At 36.8% G+C, this 23,268-nt stretch overlaps 1 protein-coding gene across 1 annotated transcript in view; it reads right to left on the bottom strand.

Annotated features, from left to right (window-relative positions):
• Positions 1-975: 975 nt before the first annotated feature.
• taf6 (TAF6 RNA polymerase II, TATA box binding protein (TBP)-associated factor) overlaps positions 976-23,268 on the bottom strand; it is a 96,132-nt gene continuing 73,839 nt past the window's right edge. Inside the window, exon 15 of the mRNA XM_081367041.1 lies at positions 976-1,934. Coding sequence (XP_081223167.1) covers positions 1,644-1,934 — 291 coding nt within the window. The 3' untranslated portion in view covers positions 976-1,643. The remainder of the gene's footprint in view (positions 1,935-23,268) is intronic.

Below are 23,268 nucleotides of genomic sequence, written 5' to 3'. Positions count from 1 at the left end.
TTGTATGACCCTGCTGAAACAATGAGCATTTCGCTGAGCATTGGTCACACCTTAATTTAGCAATTTCTAGTATTGCATTAGTATTGGACATTAGCATTAGAATCACAACTGCTAAAAATACCAAGGGTTCACTTCTAAGCATGGTGAGTCCGCTTTAAGCTATTATTCCAGCCGCAGCTGGAATCACCTTCCAGAAGAGATCAGATGTGTTCCTACAGCAGTCACATTCAAATCCAGACTCAAAACACATCTGTTTAGCTGTGCATTTACTGAATGAGCACTGTGCCACTATTTGTCCGACTATTTGTACTGTACTTTTTTATTCTAAACTGTTTTTATTATTCTTATTTCTTTTGATTATTTTAATTTCTTCTCTGTAAACCACTTTGAATTACCATTGTGTATGAAATGTGCTATATAAAAAAACTTGGCTTGCCTTGCCTATTGCATCCTCCCCAAGGTGTTTTTCACTTCCAGCCTTCCTTAACAATTATCTATCACTTATAAATGATTAAACACATAATTAATAGTAGTTATTATTAAATATAATAATATTTAACATAATAAATATGCACACACTGTATACACACATTTCACTATTGCTGTTTCACTATAACGGCACTAAAAGTAAAATCGGTGGAAATATTGTATATTCACAACAAAATTAAATCAATAGAGCAAGCTTTGGTGCAAAGGATTCCAATCACTGATTTAAATAAATAATAGAATTAAATAAAGCAAACCCTCTGGACCAAAGTGTACATAAAATTGTATTAAAGGAATGAGGAATCTACTTTATTTTCATCAATTGCTAAATGTGTTCAGGCTACCGTGTAGAAAATTTAGTAGTTAATATTTTAGTTTGGAGAAAGAAATGAAACTGAAAATAGAGCCAAAATATTTGAAAACAAAAGCTACTAAGGTTTCTACACAAGGAATACAGCAAAGTCTTGCAAGGAAAAGAAAATTACAACCACATTTAAAACCCATCTTTATTATAGACGATAAAAAAATTATCATGAAATAGTAAATCAATTAAATTGTTCATTAATCCTATAAATGCCCAGTTTTCGATCAAGCACACGTGCTCAAATATACACATGTATAATAGACAGTGATGGACCCACTGTCTCTTTTTGTTTGCTTGTTTGTTGGCTTTCTACACACAAAATGCACATCTATCATTCCTTCTCCCATTATAAATACAACCATATCTTTATGTTTATTAATGAAACATTGTTAAGTTCAAACACAGAACCTTTTTACCTCAAATCACAATCAAGTTCCATCCTGTATTTTTCTCTCGTGTGTGTGTGTTTGTCACTGTTACAGCTTCTCTATGCTGGCAGCCACAATGGCAATTATGCAAGCATTTATGTTTGTGTTTACATGTACATACAGTATTTCAGACATGCATTTGTGTGTATACATTATTCAGTGTTAATGTTTTGACGTATATATATATCGTATGTACACAGTGTGTGAATGAGTCTTATGGTCCAAGTGTGCATAGCTATTTGCTCGCTTTCCTTATTCTAAGCATGTGTCAGGTTGTCCGAAAGTGCTCAGTAAGCACTTTGACGAGTCTCAAGCTACATTTATTGTTCTTCTGTATCTTGGTGGAATAAGCGACTGTGTGAGTTTCAATGTGGCGATTGTGTGCTTGCGGCCGGTGATTCCGAACGTTCTAGCTTGACAGCAGACTCCATGCTGATGGGTGAGGTAGAGGAGGGAAGGACACTTGAGCCCTTGCTCTCCAGTGAGGAAGAGGATGAAGGCAAAGAAACCACAATGTATTTCTGGAGAGGGCGTGAGCCGCCTACAGCACCTGTGTTTCCAGACTCAAGTTTGACGAGTGGCTGTAAAGACGTGGGGGTGCTGGGGACTGTACTTGTGACAGGAGATCCAGACTGGGAGGAGCTGAGAGTGATTACCTGGAGGAAGAGTTTACATCTACAATTACAACAGATATATAAATTAGATGTTGACATTTTCTGAAGACATTGTGAATTTCAGTTCCACTTGCAAAACTCACTGCCACGATGCTATGATGTTGTGAGTGGTTTTAGGGCATTGCGTTGCCATTTTTAAGGTGTAGCTAGGGGTAGTTGCTGGGTGGTTGCTTACTGTTCCAAATCAAACCCACCTCTAAAGGCCCTTTCACACCGGATGCGTAATGAAAAAGCGAATAGTTCGTGTGCGAATAGTTCGCGTCAAAACCCATCACAAGAGCTGCGTAAACACGGTCACTATCTCTATCTTTGACCATTAGCTTTCTATCCCAAATGTAGTTTAGCCTTCTAGCCAACACAGCACAGGACTATACAACGACGAAAACTATCACACAACATACTCACAGTCGTGATAACCGAGTTGGTTGGCAATGCTACGCCACACAATCATTGTCCTTGTAGTATGCGATTGGCTGAAACCCTTTCTGTTGCCGCAAAAGTAAAAAAAAAAATCGACATTGAAGCGAAAAAAATAAAAGTCGTTTTTTTGCTGCAGCACATTCGCGTTCGGTGTGGAAGCGCTCATTACACAAACAGCTGATCAAAAAATAAAACCATCGCGCAAATTATTTGTGCGTCAAAATCGCGTCCAGTGCGAAAGGACCTTAAGTCTCTGACATTCAGGACATACATATGGCTTGAATTTACATATATCGTTCAATGTAAATTGATGGGATTTTTTTCAGTTATTACTTTTCTAAGATCTGTATGAGAGTAATGAGAATATGATTTTTCTTACATTACAATAATGCAAAATGTTCAGAAAATGTGCTCAATCTTCATAAAAAAAAAAATGAACTGGTTAAAAGTACAGACCCTTTCCAAAAAATTTGAAAATCATGGAAAAGTTTATTTATTTCCATAATTCCATTCAAAACATTAAACTTCCATAGATTATAGATTCAGGGTCCACAACTTAAACAATTTCAAGTATTTAGTTTTTTATTTGTACATAATTTGGGCTTCCAGCTCATAAAACCCACGAAAACAGGATTTAAAAAAATTAGAATACTGTGAAGAAATCAGCCCAAATTTTACAGGGCATGAATGTTTTAAACTGAGTGTCACACACTACTCATCTACTAAACTCAAAGCACCTGCACAGGTTTTCCCAGGTGTCATTAAATTGCTTCACTTTGGTTCAATTGTCTCAGTTAGGATCAATATGGGGAAGACTGCAGACTTGACAACTGGCCAGAAGACCATCATTGAAACCCTCCATAGGATGGGTAAGCCACAAAAGTTCATAGCAAAGGAGGCTGGCTGTTCACAGAGAGCTGTGTCCAAGCATATCAATGGAAAGTCTAATGGAAGGGCAAAATGTGGCAGGAGAAGATGCACCAGCAGAAGAGCTGACCGTGGGCTTCAGCGGATTATCAAACCGAGAAGATTCATGAATATGGCTGAGATCCAGAAAGAGTGGAATGAGGCGGGAGTCACAGCTTCAAAAACCACCACATTCAGACGCATCCGGGAGATGGGCTACAACTGTTGGGTTCCTCGGGTCAAACCGCTTTCTGAGCCTGAGCCAACGTAGGAAGCATCTCAACTGGACCAAGGAGAAGAAGGATTGGACTGTTGGACTGTTGGCCAGTGGTCCAAGGTCCTCTTTTCCGATGAAAGTAAAGTGTGCCTTTCATTCGGGAATCAAGGTCCAAGGGTTTGGAGGAAGATGGGGGAGGAAGATGGGTGAGGAACAGAACTCAAGCTGCTTGAGGTCCAGTGTAAAATATCCACAGTCAGTCATGATTTGGGGTGCAATGTCCAGTGCAGGTGTTGGTAAACTCTGCTTTCTTAAATCCAAGGTCACCGCATCAGTCTACCAGAATGTTTTAGAGGACTTCATGATTCCTTCTGCTGAGGATCTGTATGGAGATGCAGATTTCATCTTCCAGGAGGAAGATGCCCATACCGCCAGAAGCACCATAACCTGGTTTGATGCCCATGCCATCACAGTGCTTGACTGGCCAGCCAACTCGCCGGACCTAAACCCCATTGAGAATCTATGGGGTATTATCAAGAGGAAAATGAGGGGCACCAGACCCAAAAACAAAGAAGAGCTGACAGCAAGCATCAAGGAAATTTGGGCTTCCATAACTCCCAGGCAATGCCACAGGCTGATTGCCTCAATGCTACGGCGCATCGAGGCAGTGATTAAGGCAAAGGGATTCCCTACCAAGTATTGAAGATTGACATATCATTTTGAAAGTACCATATTTTGATTGATTTGATGTGATCCTAATTTCTTTTCTTTTTTTCAGCAAAAACTGATAAGTAAATGGTGATTTCTTCACAGTATTCTAATTTTTTTAAATCCTTTTTCGTGGGTTTTATGAGCTGGAAGCCCAAATTATGTACAAATAAACAACTAAATACTTGAAATCTTGTGGGCCCTGAATCTATAATCTATGGAAGTTTAATGTTTTGAATGGAATTATGGAAATAAATAAACTTTTCCATGATATTCTAATTTTTTGGAAAGGGTCTGAACATGGTTAAAATAGGCTTTAGTATACAGTATATAGAGGGTATGCGCGTGACGTCACCATCGGCTGGAGTGACTGCAGTTAAACAGCAGTAGCAGCAATAACAGGATTCTATGCTGGATTGACAATATCGATTTCTTATAGGTTACTGATAGCCGGATTCTTAAAGAAGTTGTTCCATGGCAGAAAAAAAGCACTTCCATGCATACACTTGTGAATCGGAATCGAATCATGACATCATCTGTATTAATACTCAGCCCTAGCAGAGAGCTCAGATACACAAGACAAAACTTGTTGGATTGTTAGAGCCAAATTGCTAAACTTAAACTGAAAATCTCTCACTAATGAACAGATCAGTATGGAGCCACAGAGCTAGATGCAGTTACACCTCCTTAAGTCTAAGTGGCAAAAAGACTTTGTTTTCAGCGTGAATGCTGCGAAAATGACACATCCGAAACGGGAAAGAGCTTTGCGATTGACTGTACAACTAGATTTGACAAGAAATCGGAGGTATATTTTTACAGACTGCTGATAGCTACAGAACAGAGAAGCAAATAGATCGCTGCAATTCATAGAAACAACTGGACTCCAGGCAGCAAAAGTTGGATTTGCAGTCATCATTTTGTGTCAATATGCTGAATATAGGAGTAAAATCATACCCTATATATTGTAGTTATAAATTGTATTGACAACTCATCAATTAAATATTTACCATCATATATTATGCATAATTGGACTTTTTTTTTTAAATAAAAACTGACAAAAAAACCCGACCCATTCTTACACAAATGTTTGTAGAAAAAGTCTGCATGCCTAGGTGCTTGATTTGTGGCCACGGAAGTGATTGGAGCACATTAATTCAATGATTTGGAGGGATGTCCCAATACTTTAGGCAAAATAGAGTATATAATATTGATATAAGTGATCACATGGATTTAGACCTACCAATATTGTATTTATACATAGCGTTCACAGGCAAATTTGCTTTGTGTATTTCCCCGGCATCAAAATCAGGCACATATGAATGTCAGGAAACACAATTCCTGGCTGCATGTCAATATCCATGGATTACTGGATCTTTGGTAAGTTGTAAGGAACACTATATTGAGTCCAACTTTTTGTTTAAACTGATAATCGTTTGTTTTACTCGTGGTTTCCCCTATTAAATCCAGTCACACAGCATGCTCTTTTTGCCAGTCTGGCTGAGGGGGGCATGTTCTGGCGGGAAAGTGATGTCAATGCATACCCTCTATAGTGATGGGGACACTATAATGCAATGTAACAAGCACCGTCCTTCAGAAGAGACGTTAAACCGAGGTCCTGACTCTCTGTGGTCATTAAAAGTACCATGGCACTTCTCGTAAATGAGGTGAAACCCCAGTGCCCTGGTCAAATTCCCTCCAGTGGCTCTTAACAATCATGGCCTCCTAATAATCCCCATCTATTGAATTGGCTCGATTACTCTCTCTACTCTCCACCTATAGCTGGTGTGTGGTGAGCGCAATGGCACCGTTGTTCTATCGCTGCAGTCGCATCATCCAAGTGGATGCTGCACACAGGTGGTTGAGTAGGGTGGTCCTTATTTTTAAAGTCTCCAATTGTCATGCTCTTAACCCTTCAAATTGTTCCTTTATATAAGAAAATACAGCATGCCAATTTTTATGGCAGTAACATAATAATTACTGGTAGCTCAATAGCTTTAAACTTTCTGAGATTTTGATTATTTTCGTAAAAAAACGATCATTTGAATTGGTATTGTACCTGGCTAGTAAAATTCCAAAAAAATCTCCACATATTTCATATGCTCCATATATTCCTAAATATGTATTTTAGATGCATATCTCAGTTTACTTATTGTAGAAACTAAATCCAAATTAATCCATCCATGACCCGGTTTAGCAGATTTACCTTTCCTGGTGGAATCAATACATATTTCTATTGATGATCACCTTGGTTTGTTTGGGTTTAGAGCACTTTTTTTGGTTAAAAAAATTACATTATGTTCCTTGAAATTGACCCGGAACTTTGGCCGAATCAAGCAGATTATCAGGAGGCACAGGCAATTATACATGCAATGAAAATAGTCAATGATCACACCGAGAGAGGAGTGGCTCTGATTCAAGAATACAATTGCTATCTCACACACTCTGAAGAACAATTGCAGTTTCTCCTTCATGTGGCTGCTGAGCATCAGAAATGAGGGATTGTTGAAAACTTTGTGCTTTTTTTGAGATTGTTGTCATTGTTGTCATGTCAGTGTTGCTCTGATTTCAATAAAATGTAGTTCATTTGCAGCAACTTTTAATATTACTTGCATATCACAATAACGCCGCACAGCTTAAAGGGGTCATATAATGGTACATGCACTTTTACAAGTTGATTGTACTGAAATGTGTGTTGGCAGTGCCTGTACACAACCATCATAAAATGATAAAAATCCATCCAGTAGTTTTTTTTTTATCTTCTTATGTTTCCCCCCTCTCCTGAATCAAGCTGTTCGATTTTGTGACGTCACAAAATCGACGCCCCTCCCACAATGGTTGATTGACAGCAGCGTTTCAACACAGACCCGCCCTCGCGCCCTCCTGAGCGAGCTGTGAATCATAGCCCGCGCCAACCGGCGCGTTCATTGCTGATAGCTGGAGCACTGAGTAGAATGGTCTCGATTGTGGTGTTCTTGGGTGTAATAACGAACACAGCAGTCATTTTGATGTTCCTAAATCCGAACCGCTGAAGACGCAGTGGCTGAGTTTGTTTTCGAAGGGAATTCCCCACGATCAACGCTTTCATGTTTGCGCGAATCATTTCACCAGGCTGCTTTACAAACAAGGGTCAGTATAAAGCTGGTTTTGCTAAGAAGGTGATCCTGAAAAAAGGATCGGTACCAACTATTCGTGTTCCTGCTGCACCTCCAGAAGAAGTGAGTGAGTGTAACGTCTTTTTAACCTTTATATTAATCTTTGCAAATCGCTTGCTGCATGCTTCACGATGAATGCGGCTATTTTTACACTCAGGTACATTACGGCATGTTTTCTATGTATGACGTTCTCAATATAATTCATAATCCCATGTTTATAATAAACAAGGCGTTATGGTTATTGTGTTATTGTGTTTCAAACGGTGTACGCACAGAACAGAGGGGCAGGGTGAGCAAAGCTCATTATCATTTAAAGACACATGCACTCAAACGGCGTGCTGAAAACAGAGCTGTTTTTGACCAGGTAAAATTAGTGTTTTCTTACAATACTAATGAGAATTTTTAATTAAAGTATATTACAAACGTTTAATTTACCCTAAAGAATCATATTAGCTTGTACAAAAATGACATTATATGACCCCTTTAACATAGGAAATCTTCCACATGATTGAGCTACCTCTAAATATAATTTTTTTGTCAACATTTTTGCATATTTCTAATTTTGAGGTTAAAAGGAACAGTTTAAGAGGTTAAGACACCAACATTTTGCACAAAATAAAAATTGGACTTGATAAGGACCACCCTATTGAGAAGAGATTCCCTGATAGGATTGTAAAGCGCTTTGGGTGTACATAGTAAAACGTTCTTTCTATGCCTAATTTAATTTTATTCAATTTCAACTAATAGGATAAAGGATAAATAATGTCCGCACATTGAAACTGCAGCGCCAAAAATTATTTAACAAAGAGCGCAACGTTTCGAACAGCCAGTTCTTCCTTGGGGCAGAATACCTGTGTGGAGTAAGATGCAACTCTTTATGAGAATAGGTGATGATAATGATTAGAATCACACACAGTGTCATGTAAAAAAAATAAAAAATAAATGAAACTGCAATCTAAATTATTAACTACACAAATAATAATAAAGACATATAAATCACACCTGTTACATACACACTACACTAAGGGTAATGAAGGGGATGGATTTTGGAATCCAATGCTGCTTCAATGTATATCTAATGAGTGATTATAATCAAGGTATCAATCAATATTTTTCCTTCTAAACATCACATGAGTTGAATGACTTCTCTATAGGCTTATGAGATTTTACTTTGTTATAGAAGTTACCAGTGTGATTACTGAAATGTTCTTTTCATGTATCCTCTAATGTCTGTATTTGATATGAATGTAGTAACAGTGCTTGCTAATTTAGCCCGGCTTCCAGAAATTAAGTATGGACTTCTCTAACATGCGTCAATACATGCTGCTGTTTTTCTAGGGTACACTGACAACTATGGTCACAGGGGTCATTGGAACCAATAGTTTGAGTGACCATTTCGAAGCTAAAGTCTTTACTTTATGGTGTTAGATTAAAGTGTCCTCTCCTTGAGAGAAAGAACGTATTATGTTGACGTTTTGAGAGGACTCTCCTGTTTATAGTTAGAGCCTGCCAAATCCAACCTTGAAAAAGCTGTGTGTCAATGTGTGTGTGTTAGTCTATTTGGTTACAGGTTAAGGAACAACTGGCATTACTGGAGATTGACTGAGTTGTTGTTCTGGACATGCTGGCGCCCAACAACCCAAATCTGCGACCTGGAAGGTCACGATGTGCCTAACTTCAGGGTGTCAGCTGCATAATCAATGGAGATATGCTTCAGTATATGTGTGGAAAATTACTGTTTATCTATTTCTTAGCCAATGAGAATCATTCAACCTGAAGCAAGGACGTAGCTTAGACCTTGGTGTGTAGGGTATAATTGTTGAGATCTTTGCAACTGTAAACAGGACAGCCTACGAACTCTGTTTGAGTATTGAAGCTGACTTCTGCCTGATGAAACTGCAAACTATCTTTAGTAAAACTTTTCTTTAATTTATTATCCTTGTCAAAGCATATGTATTGAAGGGCACTAAAATCTTGATCAACTTGTTTAAAATGTAATACTATGAGACTAAAAGAACAGGTAATAGTTACACATATACCGGGGCTAAGCAGAATAAGACGACAAGACATGCCAACAATGCTGAAAGTGTCAGACCAACTGCAACAATGAGCAATTAAAGACATTTAAAGAGGATTTTAGGTGAAATGGGTGAAAAATCATAGAAACAGTAATTATTAAAAATATGATTTAATTGATTATCACTTTCAACCAATAGGAGGCGCAGTTACAAAACTGATGTGATGTGGTCAGAGTGAAGTGACAATGACACATACAAAGTTTGGTGTCAATATGTCAAGGCATTGCAGAGATAAAGCCTGAATAGTGCTTTTGGCATCATGCCATCATTGCTGCTGCTCTATACGAAAACGGTTTCGTCTATCAACACAAAATCCATAAATTTTAGTCAACACGGTCTGGAGATGATACGATTCGATTTTGGTGAAAATCGGACAAACGGCCTAGGAGTAGTTCGAAAAAGTAGGTTTTGAATGAAAATCAAGATGGCGGACAGGAAGTTCGGCCAAATAAGGTAAACTTGGTATCTATGTTCTCAGCGTGACCCAAGGAATCTATTAAGACCAGTGGCATTTCAATAGGCAGATATATTCAAGTTATTAGCCTTTTTGGAAATTTTGTTATAACATTTGACCACTAGGTGGCGCTGTCTCAAAATATTTTGAGTACTTTCAGGGGATGGTTCTGATGGCAGATTCTGAGTTTCGTAATATTACACCAATGCATTTGTTTAGTATAGCATTTTATTTCACAAAACTGTATTGAAGTCAATGGGAATTTCATGTTTTGTTCTATTATAGCGCCACCAAGAGGCTCAGTCCCACCATTTTTTTATGTGTCCTCAGAGTGTGCCCATACATATGTGTGTCAATTTTGGCGAAAATATCTTAATTCGCTTCGGAGTTATAGACATTTATATGAAAAAAAAAACACGTAAAAAATGACTGACACATGACTTTGATTGGATTTTACTACCCCTTACTATCAATATTTTCACATTTGGGCATTGAAGTTAAGCTATCGACCTATGTTTCCAAACTCCTGACGGTGGTTTCGTCTCGATCGGACAAACGGTTTCGAAGATATCGCCTAATGTTTTTTAAGCGCTAAATCACAATGCTACACAAACCGTAAGGCAAAACCTAGCATGTTTGGTATCGTTGGACTCGGCAAGGATTCAGGAGTCTATTGAGAATAAGTCTCGTGAAAATAAGTCAACCACACCCAAAGTTATAAGCATTTGAAAAAAAAATTCACCACTAGGTGGCGCTGTTTCGAAACTTCTCACGCTCCTTCAGGGCATCGTGCTGATGTATGGAGCTATTCTTGTGCCAATAAAAATGAACGTAGCTTTTCAAGAAACTAATGAAAATATAAATTGAAACTAAATAAATTATCTCTAAAACTGAAAAAGAATAAATCGCAGGCAAATTTTTTGACTTCGTTTTTAATACACTGCATGTTTTGCTAACTATTTCTCATATTTCAATCGCTGATCTGAACTTACAAATGCACTTCCAGAGTTTTCATTTACACTTCTGAAGTTTTCGTTTGCGCTCCCAGAGTTTTCGTTCGCCATTCTGACACATTTCTCTCGTGGGGGCGGGGCTAGTAGCAGTGTGTTCTCATTGGTTACTGAGCTTTTGATTGATAGCTTCGTGACCTGGAAGTGAAGACGTCAGTGGTGTGTTTATGTGTGGATGTGAGCGTCTGTAATCGCAGCTTTCTATTTCATTTTAGTGATATTAAGTTTATATCTGTATTTATTTGCTGCTACACTATATTGTTGAGATGATCTCTTATAGAAGGAATAGTACAGACGAATGATATTTATCATTAGTCATCGTCGCTATATCAGGAGGATACTGGATAACGTTAGCCTACTCGTGGTAAGTCTGATTTATTTTATTTTTTTATACTATACTAATACTATTTATAATACAGTACTGGCTTTTTTCAGGTGGAGAGGCATTTTAGAGCTCAGTGAGAGCCCATAACATTATACAGCTGAGCTGTGTTGTCTTGATTTAACTGTTAGCCCAATCATTACATGACTTGTTTATCTACATTCGGTTACAGTCTTCGATTAGATCATATTTGCTTCGATTAGATCATATTTCCCCCCAGCCACCCCAAACAACATTGAGCTAGAGTACTGTACAGTAGCCTGTCTGTACCAGTCAATGACTGATGCCATAGGACCAGAGTGCTGTCAATCACTGCCTGATTCAACTTTGGCAATGTAAAGCCTTTTTACCATGCCAATGAAGCTATTTAAACCTGAATTTCTCAATTGCTGATTAATTTGCGATGCAAAGTTTTTGAAAGAGGAGAGACACGACTTGACCACAGAACACGTCTCTGTTCGTAATATGTAAACACTCAATTATTTTGAAGTGTCGCCCTGGTTGCAGTATTTATTCTGATTACTTTTGTGTGATAAAGATGACTGATAAAGCTATTATATGTATCTAGTATGAGTAACAAATTGCTTTTTCTGTGTCCATATTTGACTAATAATAATGAAAAAAAGTGCACTTCAAATGAACATTTCTTTGACAAATGTTAAATCTTTAATAGTCTTTAATAATAAATATATGTCCACATTAAAAACTTAATACATGCAAGTAATTATGACTGAAAACATCCAGCAACTAGGGAATACACATCCATATGTTTATATATAGTGCAATACAGCCATCTACTGGTTACACAACAGTATTACAGATGATAAATGCTGCTTGATAGTGATGCGCGGGTCGGCTTTTTTTCCAACCCGCGGGTCCCGCTTTTATGAAATTATTTGGCCTGCCCCAGCCCGCCCCGCACCACTGTATCTATTTTTACAACCCGCCCCGCCCCGCACCCGCACCCGCGACCATTAAATAGACATATTAGGCATTGTAATGTAAATGAAAACAGCCTTTATTTCAGCCTGAAAGTGCTTGGAAACATCGCCAACTGGCAATAACAGACGATTCTGAATATGAACCATAAATCAGGTCATATTAATAAGATAATGATTTAAACATTTTCAATATTTACAAAGCAGCGTTGTATTCATCTAATTCATCATTCACCTTTTTTTCTTTTAATTATGTAAAATCCCGACCTCAATTTCTCCCGCACCTCATCTTCCATCTTCACTTTTATTTCTCCGTCTTTGTTGTTGTGGCTGGCGGCGGGAGCTGCTTGGCGCGAGCTGCTTTGCGCGAGCTGTGTCACGTGACGCCAAAGGTTTGGGGAAATCACGCAAGTTGCATTGCTACGGCGTTATCAAAGAACCTACTAAAAAATATGATTAGATTGATATTCCCAAATATTTAATATGGGCTGGACATTGCATGCAACATAAATGGATTTTTATTTTATTTTGTTTTTAATGACCCGCCCCGCAAATAAAGTGACAATTTCTTTACCCGCCCCAACCCGACCCGCGGGCTACCCGCGGGGCCCGCGGGTTATGAGACGACCCGCGCATCACTACTGCTTGACTCCGAGGTAAATATTTAGTACTGTAAAATCCCTTAAATATATAATAAATATTTTAAGTCTGCAAATTGTTACTGTATGGGGAGTTCAAAGCAGTTTGTATTGTTAGATTATAATACATTTCTTCTCTCATTTTCCAGGGAGTGGAGCAGCTTTTCCATAAACAAAATTGTGATGCTGACACAGAGGATGGAGTGATAGTACCAGAGATCCACTGTCCCTTTCAGACAATAATCTTACTTTGCTCAGACACATCACCTTTGAATGACTGGGATCTTGATCTTCAGACACCTGATTTATTTTAATATAAAAATATTTCAATTTCCTCTAGATTAAAACAAACATAGTTCACAAGTACACAAGAGGTTTCACTTTATTCTTATTAAACTATGCTGATCTTGGATTAGCATACCAATAGCATATGAATGTTGAGGGGATAGTTCACCCAAAATTACAATTCTCTCTTATTTTACTCACCCTCAAGCTGTCCCAGATGCATTTTACTTTCTTTCTACAGATAAACACGAATTAAGATTGTAAGGAAAGTAATCCATCTCTGCGAGTCCTAAAGACGCTTTAAAAACCGCACACACTGAGCGTGACGGTAATACATGCGACCTCAGTGGATGAATCAATGCCTTCTGAAGTCAAACAATAGGTTAGATAAAATAATAATAATGTAAACTGTTTTAACTATTAAAAATCTTACATACATGGGTTACAATCCACTTGTATTATATGGACTCACAGAGATGGATTATTTCCTTAAAAATTTGTCTTTGTTTATATGAAGAAGAAAGTCATATACATCTGGGATGGCATGAAGGAGAGTAAATGATGAGAGAATGCTCATGTTTTGGGTGGACTATCCTCTTACTGCTTGTGTCCAGTCACTGCTTTGTTACTTGTACTGCAACAGGAACTGCTCAAAGAATCATTGCAACATTTAAAATGTATATGAATTTTTAAAATGTATTGTGTATTTGTAATTGTGCATTTTGTATAGTAATGTATATCATGAGAATACTGTGCATTACATGTATATTATGCAGTTAATGTTTTGTGGATTCTGGTCTTTCCGGTCACAACATAATTGCATCCAAGACCTTCACTCTGATACTTGTGTGTATGCTTTAGTGACAATAAAGAATGTACATTTATTTGAATTCATATTTTCAATTACATTAATTTAACTGGTTGTATAAGTCACGATTGAAACGGTTGATGATTGTTAAAATATATTTAAATTAAATGAAAATGTTAATTAAATGAAATAACTAAATATAATTATCAATTTAAAAAAAATGTCAATAAGAACATTCTTTGTGTGACATATGTAATGAAATGCCCTTTGAGGTCTGTATCTGACAGCAGGCCACGACTGTAATTTTCATATAGTTTAAATTCCTCTTATTTAAGTGATCATTAATTTTGATGGTGTAAACGTATATCATGCTAACAATGAGTAGTGGTGATGGCCATGGTTGCCAACCTTAATTACCTGGTTGAAGTTTGACTTTCTTGACGGCTGAATATATCACACACGTTTGCTAATATTCTCTTTAAATTGTAACAGCTGAACCTAATCAGAGCCTAACATGCAAAATAATCATCAGAAATAAACAAATATTCTCCGAAAATATTGGACAGTACAATATTTTAAGTATTATACAGACAGTACTTTAATGTGCAATTACACCTGAATAGACTGAATAGATCTCTTGTGAGTAGTAGTAAGTAGTAGTAACTAAGTAGTAGCAGCAGGTAAATACAGATAAAATTAAAAAACAAACATAACTTATCACTAAAATGAAATAGAAAGCTGCGATTACAGACGCTCACATCCACACATAAACACACCACTGACGTCTTCACTTCCAGGTCACGAAGCTATCAATCAAAAGCTCAGTAACCAATGAGAACACACTGCTACTAGCCCCGCCCCCACGAGAGAAATGTGTCAGAACGGCAAACAAAAACTCTGGGAGCGCAAACGAAAACTTCAGAAGCGTAAATGAAAACTCTGGAAGCGCATTTGTAAGTTCAGATCACCGATTGAAATATGAGGAATAAATAGCAAAACATGCAGTGTATTAAAAACGAAGTCAAAAAATTTGCCTGTGATTTATTCTTTTTCAGTTTTAGAGATAATTTATTTAGTTTCAATTTATATTTTCATTAGTTTCTTGAAAAGCTACGTTCATTTTTATTGGCACAAGAAAAGCTCCATACTGATGACCCATGCCAAGTTTCGTAACAATCCATTCATGCGTTGTTAAAATACAGCATTTTACAGCACATAAATTGTGATATCAGTCGACTTGGCATGTCGCCCTGAATCTAACAAGACCAATTTTATGATTTTTGGACAAACTGTTCAGAAGTTATAAGCAAAAATAGCCATTTTTCATATCTCCGGACCAGTAGGTGGCGCTGCACTGAAACACAGCATGTTGCCTCAGGTCATGCTTGTGAGTACATGTACCAAGTTTGGTCTGAATACGATAAACCGTTGCGGAGATACAGCCTTACGACTGTTTTTGCAAGAGCTACGTAAAATTTATTCGTGCGTTTATTGAAAACGGTTTGACGAATCAATTTGAATTCCATAACTTTTTGTCAGCACTACCTGAAGATGATCTGGTTCAATTTTCGTGCAAATCGGACAAACCGTCTAGGATGAGTTCTAAAAAGTAGCTTTTTTGGAAAATTCAAAATGGTGGCCATATTTTTATGACGGAAAATGAAGTCATAGTGTGCAATTGGCATGAGCTCAGGACTCAGAAGAAAAAATAATTTTGTTGATTGGCCTTACGGTTCAAAAGTTATTAGCAAAATAAAAGTGAAATTTTGGACAGGTGGTGGCGCTAGACAGAATGACTTAGAAACACCAAAATTGGTGTATTTAATGTTGGGACTGTCCTCTTTCAGAATGTCAAACCAAAACAACTTTCCCGCAATCGGTTCTATGGGCTGCCATAGACTCCCATGGCGGAATAATAATAATAATAAGAACGGGAAGAGATACAATAGGTGCCTCCGCACCTTCGGTGCTTGGCCCCTAATAAGAACGCCGATGATTACAATAGGTGCCTCCGCACCTTCGGTGCTTGGCCCCTAATAATAAGAACCGGAACAGATACAATAGGTGCCTCCGCACCTTCGGTGCTTGGCCCCTAATAAGAACACTAACGATTACAATAGGTGCCTCCGCACCTTTGGTGCTCGGCCCCTAAATATTGCGTCCAGTGTGTGGATGGCTAAAAGAATAGCATTTACGCGTATAAGCACACTGAGCACAATTACCACACCGATAATTTCCAGAAGGAAGAGTCGGAATGCCTCGTGGGCCTAAATGAGAAGGAAATTCTGATCTAACAAGCATGTCACTGAAGATTTTGACATCTAAAAACAAGTTTAGGATCTTCCTTAAAAATGCACGTTAATTTAGAATCATTAGAGATAATATGCCAATGCCTACTGAACATTTTTCAAACCTCCGCACCAAACATTTTACATTTATTCATTTAGCAGACTCTTTTATCCAAAGCACAAACATCTTTGTTAAATCAGTGGCTTGTTGAGAATAAGATTCATCTGTGCTTCAAATTCTGCACACTCGCTTAAATTGGCGAACAGGCAAGCTTTAGACAAAAGGTACAGGGCGGAAACTATTGCCTACAAGTTCACACTTGTAGTTAGGTTTACTTGGTGTGAACACACCCTTAATTAGTATTCCTATTCATAGGTTTTTGATACAAATCAGTATGAAATTTCGTAAAAAAATGTACTTAAGAACAATATAAAGTCTACAACAATTGATCTAAAGTGGAGAGGGATTCTTTACTTTACCTTAGAAAAGTTGGTACTGCAGTGGTGTATCCTGCAGATAAAAGTGGTGCTATTGTACTTCAATGAGCGTCAAACGGAAATTCGCCGACATTTGGACGAACACGTTTTTAACGAACGTCTACCTTCTGATGCTTCTAATAAACTTAAAATATGCATTCATTCTAAGTTATTATATTTTGAAAATAGGGAATTTCGTGATAATGAGTATGAATTTCTCCAAGTTGATTGTCCTATCACACCAATTATTCTTTGCCTAAAGTTCGAGACACCCCTCGCTGCAGCCTGTAGCACGATGACGTAGTTGGATCATGATCCAATACGTACTGGACGCGCATGCGCGGTGGTGCGTTTTGGTCTGTAGCCTACAAATAATAATAATAAAATAAAAATGAATTTAAGTTAAATATAAATGATCACTTGAGTGACAACTGCGTGATCTGACTGATGTGATCAGTTTGTATATTAAACTTAAATTCAGGTTTTTTTATTTTTATTTTTTATGTAGGCTATAGGCATGGCATGATGTATGTATAAAACTCCGTTGCTATAGAAACAAAGACGCTAAAATGCAATCATGCAATGAGCCTCTGCTAACGTTACCTATTGTGAAATTGATATTTTTATATTTGCTATTAGTATTATTATCCATACTGTAAAATCCTTATGTTTTTATTCAACTATGTGTGGGCCTAATGAAAAATACGGGACAAATCCTGTCCATTATTGATTTGATACGGGACACATCATCTTACTTGTACGGGACGATTTCGTATTTTAAGGGACCTTACAGAGCACTGTGGAAAAATATAGCCATTAAAGAAGGAACTTACCAGGCAAAATATCATTAAGCACTTTTTTTTCTGACAAGATTTAGTTTCTTGATGCTATTATGTTTTGCGTTTGCGAATGTGTAGCCTACTGGTATTTTAAGTTGTTTACAGACCGTAGGCTATTGTAGGCCTACCTCTTAAAATTACAGAGACAATTACTTGACTCATTTTTGCTTTCATTCAACAGAAAATATGACCTGATTAAAATAAAATGGCTTTATTTTAAAATGTTCTGTATACACGCATTAAATTTAAAATGTTGTAAAATTAACTATTTTGCATGTATGTAGAGAGAAACTAGGAAAGCATCACATTTATCTAAATAATTACTTATTCATCAATAATTTGGCTACTTATTACTATTTATCAGTAGGCTACTAAACAGGTTAGAACATCATCTCACTTAAGACCAGCGCATGCGAATTATGTTCATGAACGTGACAAATGAACAAAAGACTCTTAGTAATTATTATGTTCCCTGTAAATTATTTTTGACTGCATTATAATGATTTCTTAATTCAGAATATGATCAAGATTGTGTAGGTGGATGTGTTCGGGGAATTTGCCAGTTAAAAGTAGGCTATAACATTTAAAGCCCCTTAAATGAACGAAATGACTCATTCACAAAAAAAGATTCATTCATTTTGATGAACGAGATCGAACAAGAGAGTCAGCAAAATGATCCGAACCTCCCCATTCAGTACGTATTGGATCATGATCCAACTACGTCATCGTGCTTCAGGCTGCAGCGAGGACTTCTTGTAAAGTTCACAAAGGTCTTAATACTCCACTTAAGGGAAGAACTATAGTGAGTGGCATTGGCAGGCAATTCTTTTGGTCATCCACACACTGGACACAATATTTTTATACATGGAACTATTACCTGCTCCTCTCCTCATATGGTTTATCTTATCCATTGTCCGTGTGGTCTTACATATGCTGGGAATACTTCTAGAGCTCTACATATCTGCATTAGTGAGCATCGCAGTAATATCAGGACCAGAGGCGAGTCTAGTCTTATAGCGCAGTGTTTCCCAACCTGTTTTTGCCACGGCACAGTTTTGATGTGTAAAAAACAAAATCCCACGGCACACCACTAAGTACTAAAATATATAAAAAAATGCACAAACATACATTGCTTCAAATGACACATTAAAACTGGATATTATATTAAATGTAGTACTCACATTTAAGGTGAAATTTGAGCTTAAGCTAGTAAGGAACACAATAAGGTCATATAGCTATATGATGTTGTTGGTGATGATAAAACAACATATTCACATAGGCCCACATGAGGGCAGAAACCTCATATTGTTTAAAATAATTAAACACTGTGTCGTCAAAGTTGGTATTGTGGCTTTATATATGGTCAGACACTTGCATGCGTCATTATAATATTAAAAGTTTATGAAAATTAAAGCTCAAATGGAGTTTTTACCATTGCATGATATGCGTTTTGCCTGTCGCTGGAACAGCCGCGCCTGAGGCAGTCAGTGAATCGCATTATGTTTTCAGCAACTATGAATTTGAAATTGAATTTGAACTGTAGCGTCTGGACCAATCAGACACACACAAATTATTCATTTATTTAATGAATAATCCAGCAAACTCACTCTCCCAACAAAGACCTTTGAAGACCCCCCCCCAAAAAAAAATTTACATCCCAAATGAAGCCAACACACTGGCAGGACGCGGTGTCTTGTTATGCGGTTGTCTTGTTACAGGACACACTGAGACTGATAAGAGTTTTATGATCCAAAGGAATGTCCAGAAAGCTGTGAATCTCACTTAAATTCTTGCAGAGGAGGAGAAATAAACTGTTAATCCTATATATTCTATATATAACCACTTGATACTGTAAATGTGTAAACATGTATCTAATTTTCCCACCTCATGATTTTCCTTTTATGTGGTTGTCTTTTGTATTCTTGTAAAATCTATTGGGTTAATATTTCAGACTTTGCATACTATGGTCAACTAAAATCATATGTGTGGCATGTTTGGTCTCTATAAACTCCAATCTTCGTCCCCGTTCTGTTCATTTACATTACATTCTGCTAACTTTGTGACGCCTTAGTATTATAAGCATCTTAAAGATTCTTGTGTTAAACACCCAATCAAATTACATGTTCAAAGACAATGGTCGTAAAAGAATTTCCCTCCAAAGGAAAATCCTCTCATTGGCTCTTGCACCTCCAGAGTGTGTGGCATCTTCATGCTTTAAAGTCACTGATCAGCTCTTAGCTCTCCTAGTCCCTTTCTGGAATCCTGATGTGAAGATGATGCTGAACTAGAAGCTTCTAAGGACCCACCAAGCTTGTGCCAGGCTGCGGTCTTGTCTTTCCATTCACCAAAGATACTCTGACTACCACTGGTTCTCTCTCATCAAGACCACATCAGCAAAGATCAACTGGAGCCTCAAAAAATTGCAACAGGACAGTTTAATTCAAATGGGCGAGACATGCAAGTATCAAACTTAGTCTCATTATTTGATACATTAAGCAGGCACGTGCACACAAAGACATCAAAGGGGGCTTGAGCACCTGCCCTTTTTATTCCTGGAGAGAAAGTGCCCTTTTTTCTGGGGTGCTTTTTTTTTATTTTTGAAAAAAATATATATTTCTGTTTGCGCACAGCTTCCCTGTCAAACAAATATATTTATTGAAGTATGAAGAATAGTATCTAAATATCAGTTCAGTAGTTCTGAAGCGCTCCCTCTCCCTCTCCCCCGATTGTTGAACCCGATTGTATTTCTTCCGCTAAAGAAAATAGTGCGCTCCGTCTCTACGGTTAGAGTCCTGTGAGTCCATAGCAACGCTCTGTTTTTCATGGCAACTGTTCTCTGTTTTCTGTTTATACTCCGCACAGCGGTCTGTCATCAAGAAATAACAGACCGCATTCTACATTGGAATTCAACCAAGCCATGTAATAAAATAAGTTAATAAAATAAGCATATAACCACCAGGTGATATGCTTTAGTTATTTTGTTTATCCTTTTTACCTGCATTGCCCTGTCAATTAGATGCAAATGTGCGCATTTTAACTAGTTGACGCCTAATTTGCATACAGAACGTCCCCAGTTAATGACTTACATCAAGAGTCTTTCCCCCTGAAATTTAGAAATCTAAATTGGTGAATTTAGAAGAAATCTACAGATGCAAACAGAAGGAGGATACACTCTAAAAAATGTAGTAAATCTGAGTAAGCATCTGGTACATTAATAAATAAAACTGAGTAAAAATAAGTTAACATTAAACTTTAAAAATAACAATATTTATAAATTAACTTTTTATTTATGAGTAATTTAACTTTTTTATTTCCTCTAAACCTTTATAAAATAGTATTCCATACAACCACAAATACAGTGTTATGTATTCTGATAACACCAAAATAATTAAAACGATGTAGTGCCTTGTGCAAAAATAAACAAATTATTAGTAAAACACGCCCCTCTGCTTGATGCAGTTATTTAGGTTATTCTAAATATGAAGAGTTCAGATGAAAAAGCCTCTAAGTGCCATCTGAAATTTCCTTCTATAATGATAATTTTTATCAAGCTTGTATGTTTATGTTGACTTATTTCACATTACTGGCAATGAAAATGACCTATTAATTGTCATTTAAGTAAATTACTGAACTTAAATATACGAGCTTGAAAAAAACTGCTCATTTTAGAAGAAAATTTCAGATGGCACAGAGGCTTTTGCATCTGAACTCTTCATATATACTTGAAACTAGTAGCATAGAAATTTTTTTCAAAACATGCACATTGTGGAATAGTTTCCTATAAAGTTCCCTGCTCTATAAACCTAGTGAATACTAAGGAGACCACATGGTTTCTGTGTGAACTGATTATTTTGTAGACATCTTTTGAAAATGAAACAATAACGTGAGTTTGAGGAAGATAAAATTAATTAACTTTTTAAATGAATTTTTTTAAAAAGGAAGTCAGAGTTGCGTTAATATATATATACTTTTTTGTTTAAAAAAAGAAAAAGAAATACGTAATTATGAGAAGTGGCCTTTATTTCACTTGAGCCCCTGCCCCTCAAAATGTCTGTGCACGTCCCTGACATTAAGTATCCTTACCCCTTTAAAGAAAGGCGTGTTAGAACTAAACTGATGGTTTGCTCAAGGCTGTTGATCTGCTGAATTTCAAACAATGCTATAACTTCTTGCTTTCCTGTATTCTGCTTCAGCTCTCTTTCCCTAGGTAAACTGTATGCATGTATGTGTGTCTATGTTAGAGTAGTTTAAGTGTTTAGACTAGTTAATAAAATCTTGTTCATGTCACATGTAAAGTTGTCCGTGTCTCAAGCTTATAACTGGAGTCACTAATCATTTAGATCTTAGTTACTGCTCTAAGTAGTACTGTAAATTAAGAAAGACATTTCCCATACTTTATAAACAGTGTTTCTGGAGTAAAATTTTACTTATTCAAACATCGGTTCTTTATTTACCCTTACATTGGCAAAAGAGCAGAGATGGTCCAAACTGTGTCTGCCACTTCATTCACAATCGACGCAGGGTGGTGCAATGAGGTTTCGCTGACAGTTTGAGGATCCAGTGTAAAAACCCACATACAGGCGTAAAGGATGACCAATATCATTAATTAAAAAAATAACAAAAATGACTTAATATAGAGATGCCCAACAGCGATGATATATTCTGATTTGTAGCTTTTTTTTTATAATTCAGTGGTTGGTAAATTCTGCGTTGCACTTGAAACAAGTTGATCATGATGTTACTGCCCTTCATTACAAGGGCATTGAGAAGGAAAATAAACCTTCAAGAGGAGGTAATTTGGAGAAGAAATTATTAAGAAAGGGAATGTTTTTGGATACATACTTTAAACACTATGTCACCATCAGGGTTAAATGAGGAGTTTGATATAAAGCCTTGTAGTAGCCTATATTATGTATTTCTTCATGTTTTTAATAATAAATATAAACTTTATTTTTGATTCTACTTTCTAAATATATATAGCCTTTAATATAACAGAATAGTATTTTTTCCCTAGTGTTAGTCCCGCTCATTTGCAGGGTATGCTTCATTGGAATTATCTGCACACACATTGGATTTGGCGCGAACCTTGGAACTTCTTGGAACTAACAACTACGCTACACACTAAGCAACTGTCCCGCCACTATAATATAATAGTAGTAAATGTAAAAACAGCGCGTTTTTCAATTTAAACATACTGTAAAAAATGTATGGAAGCTTATGGGAAGCAAATTTCAATTTGAGATGTAATATGCAAAATGACAATGCAATATGTAAAATGGCAATGCATTTCTGTATTTAAATTTTAATTTTCCAATACATTTGTGCAACGTTTGGTGCAAAATGATAATTTACATTTGCCATTTCATACACTGGTTTTAATATGTAAATTGAATACATATTTTAACGCTTTATAAGTTGCAAAATTAAAATTAAAATGTATTACAGAAATGATTAGATATGTTTAACATGTTCAAGCAAAAACTGTAGCAAATTTTTAATTTAAATGTTATTTTTTCTTAATTGCATTTACACTCACAGTTAAGACACTTGCGATTGCATTTCCTTTAAGTGTCCAGCAATGAATGTAGCAAAATTCAATGTGCAATTTGAAAATGCATTCTGAGCCAATCACGTGGCTGCCCCGCCCTGTCAATCACTGCATGAAGTTGGCCCCACCCCAACCCATTGCAAAACGTTGACAAAATAGGCTCAATCG

Source organism: Scardinius erythrophthalmus (assembly GCF_964197995.2).
Source record: "Scardinius erythrophthalmus genome assembly, chromosome: 5".
Taxonomy (NCBI): Eukaryota; Metazoa; Chordata; class Actinopteri; order Cypriniformes; family Leuciscidae; genus Scardinius; species Scardinius erythrophthalmus.
Note: the sequence above shows the minus strand (reverse complement) of the source record. Positions and strands in the feature narration are given on the sequence as shown.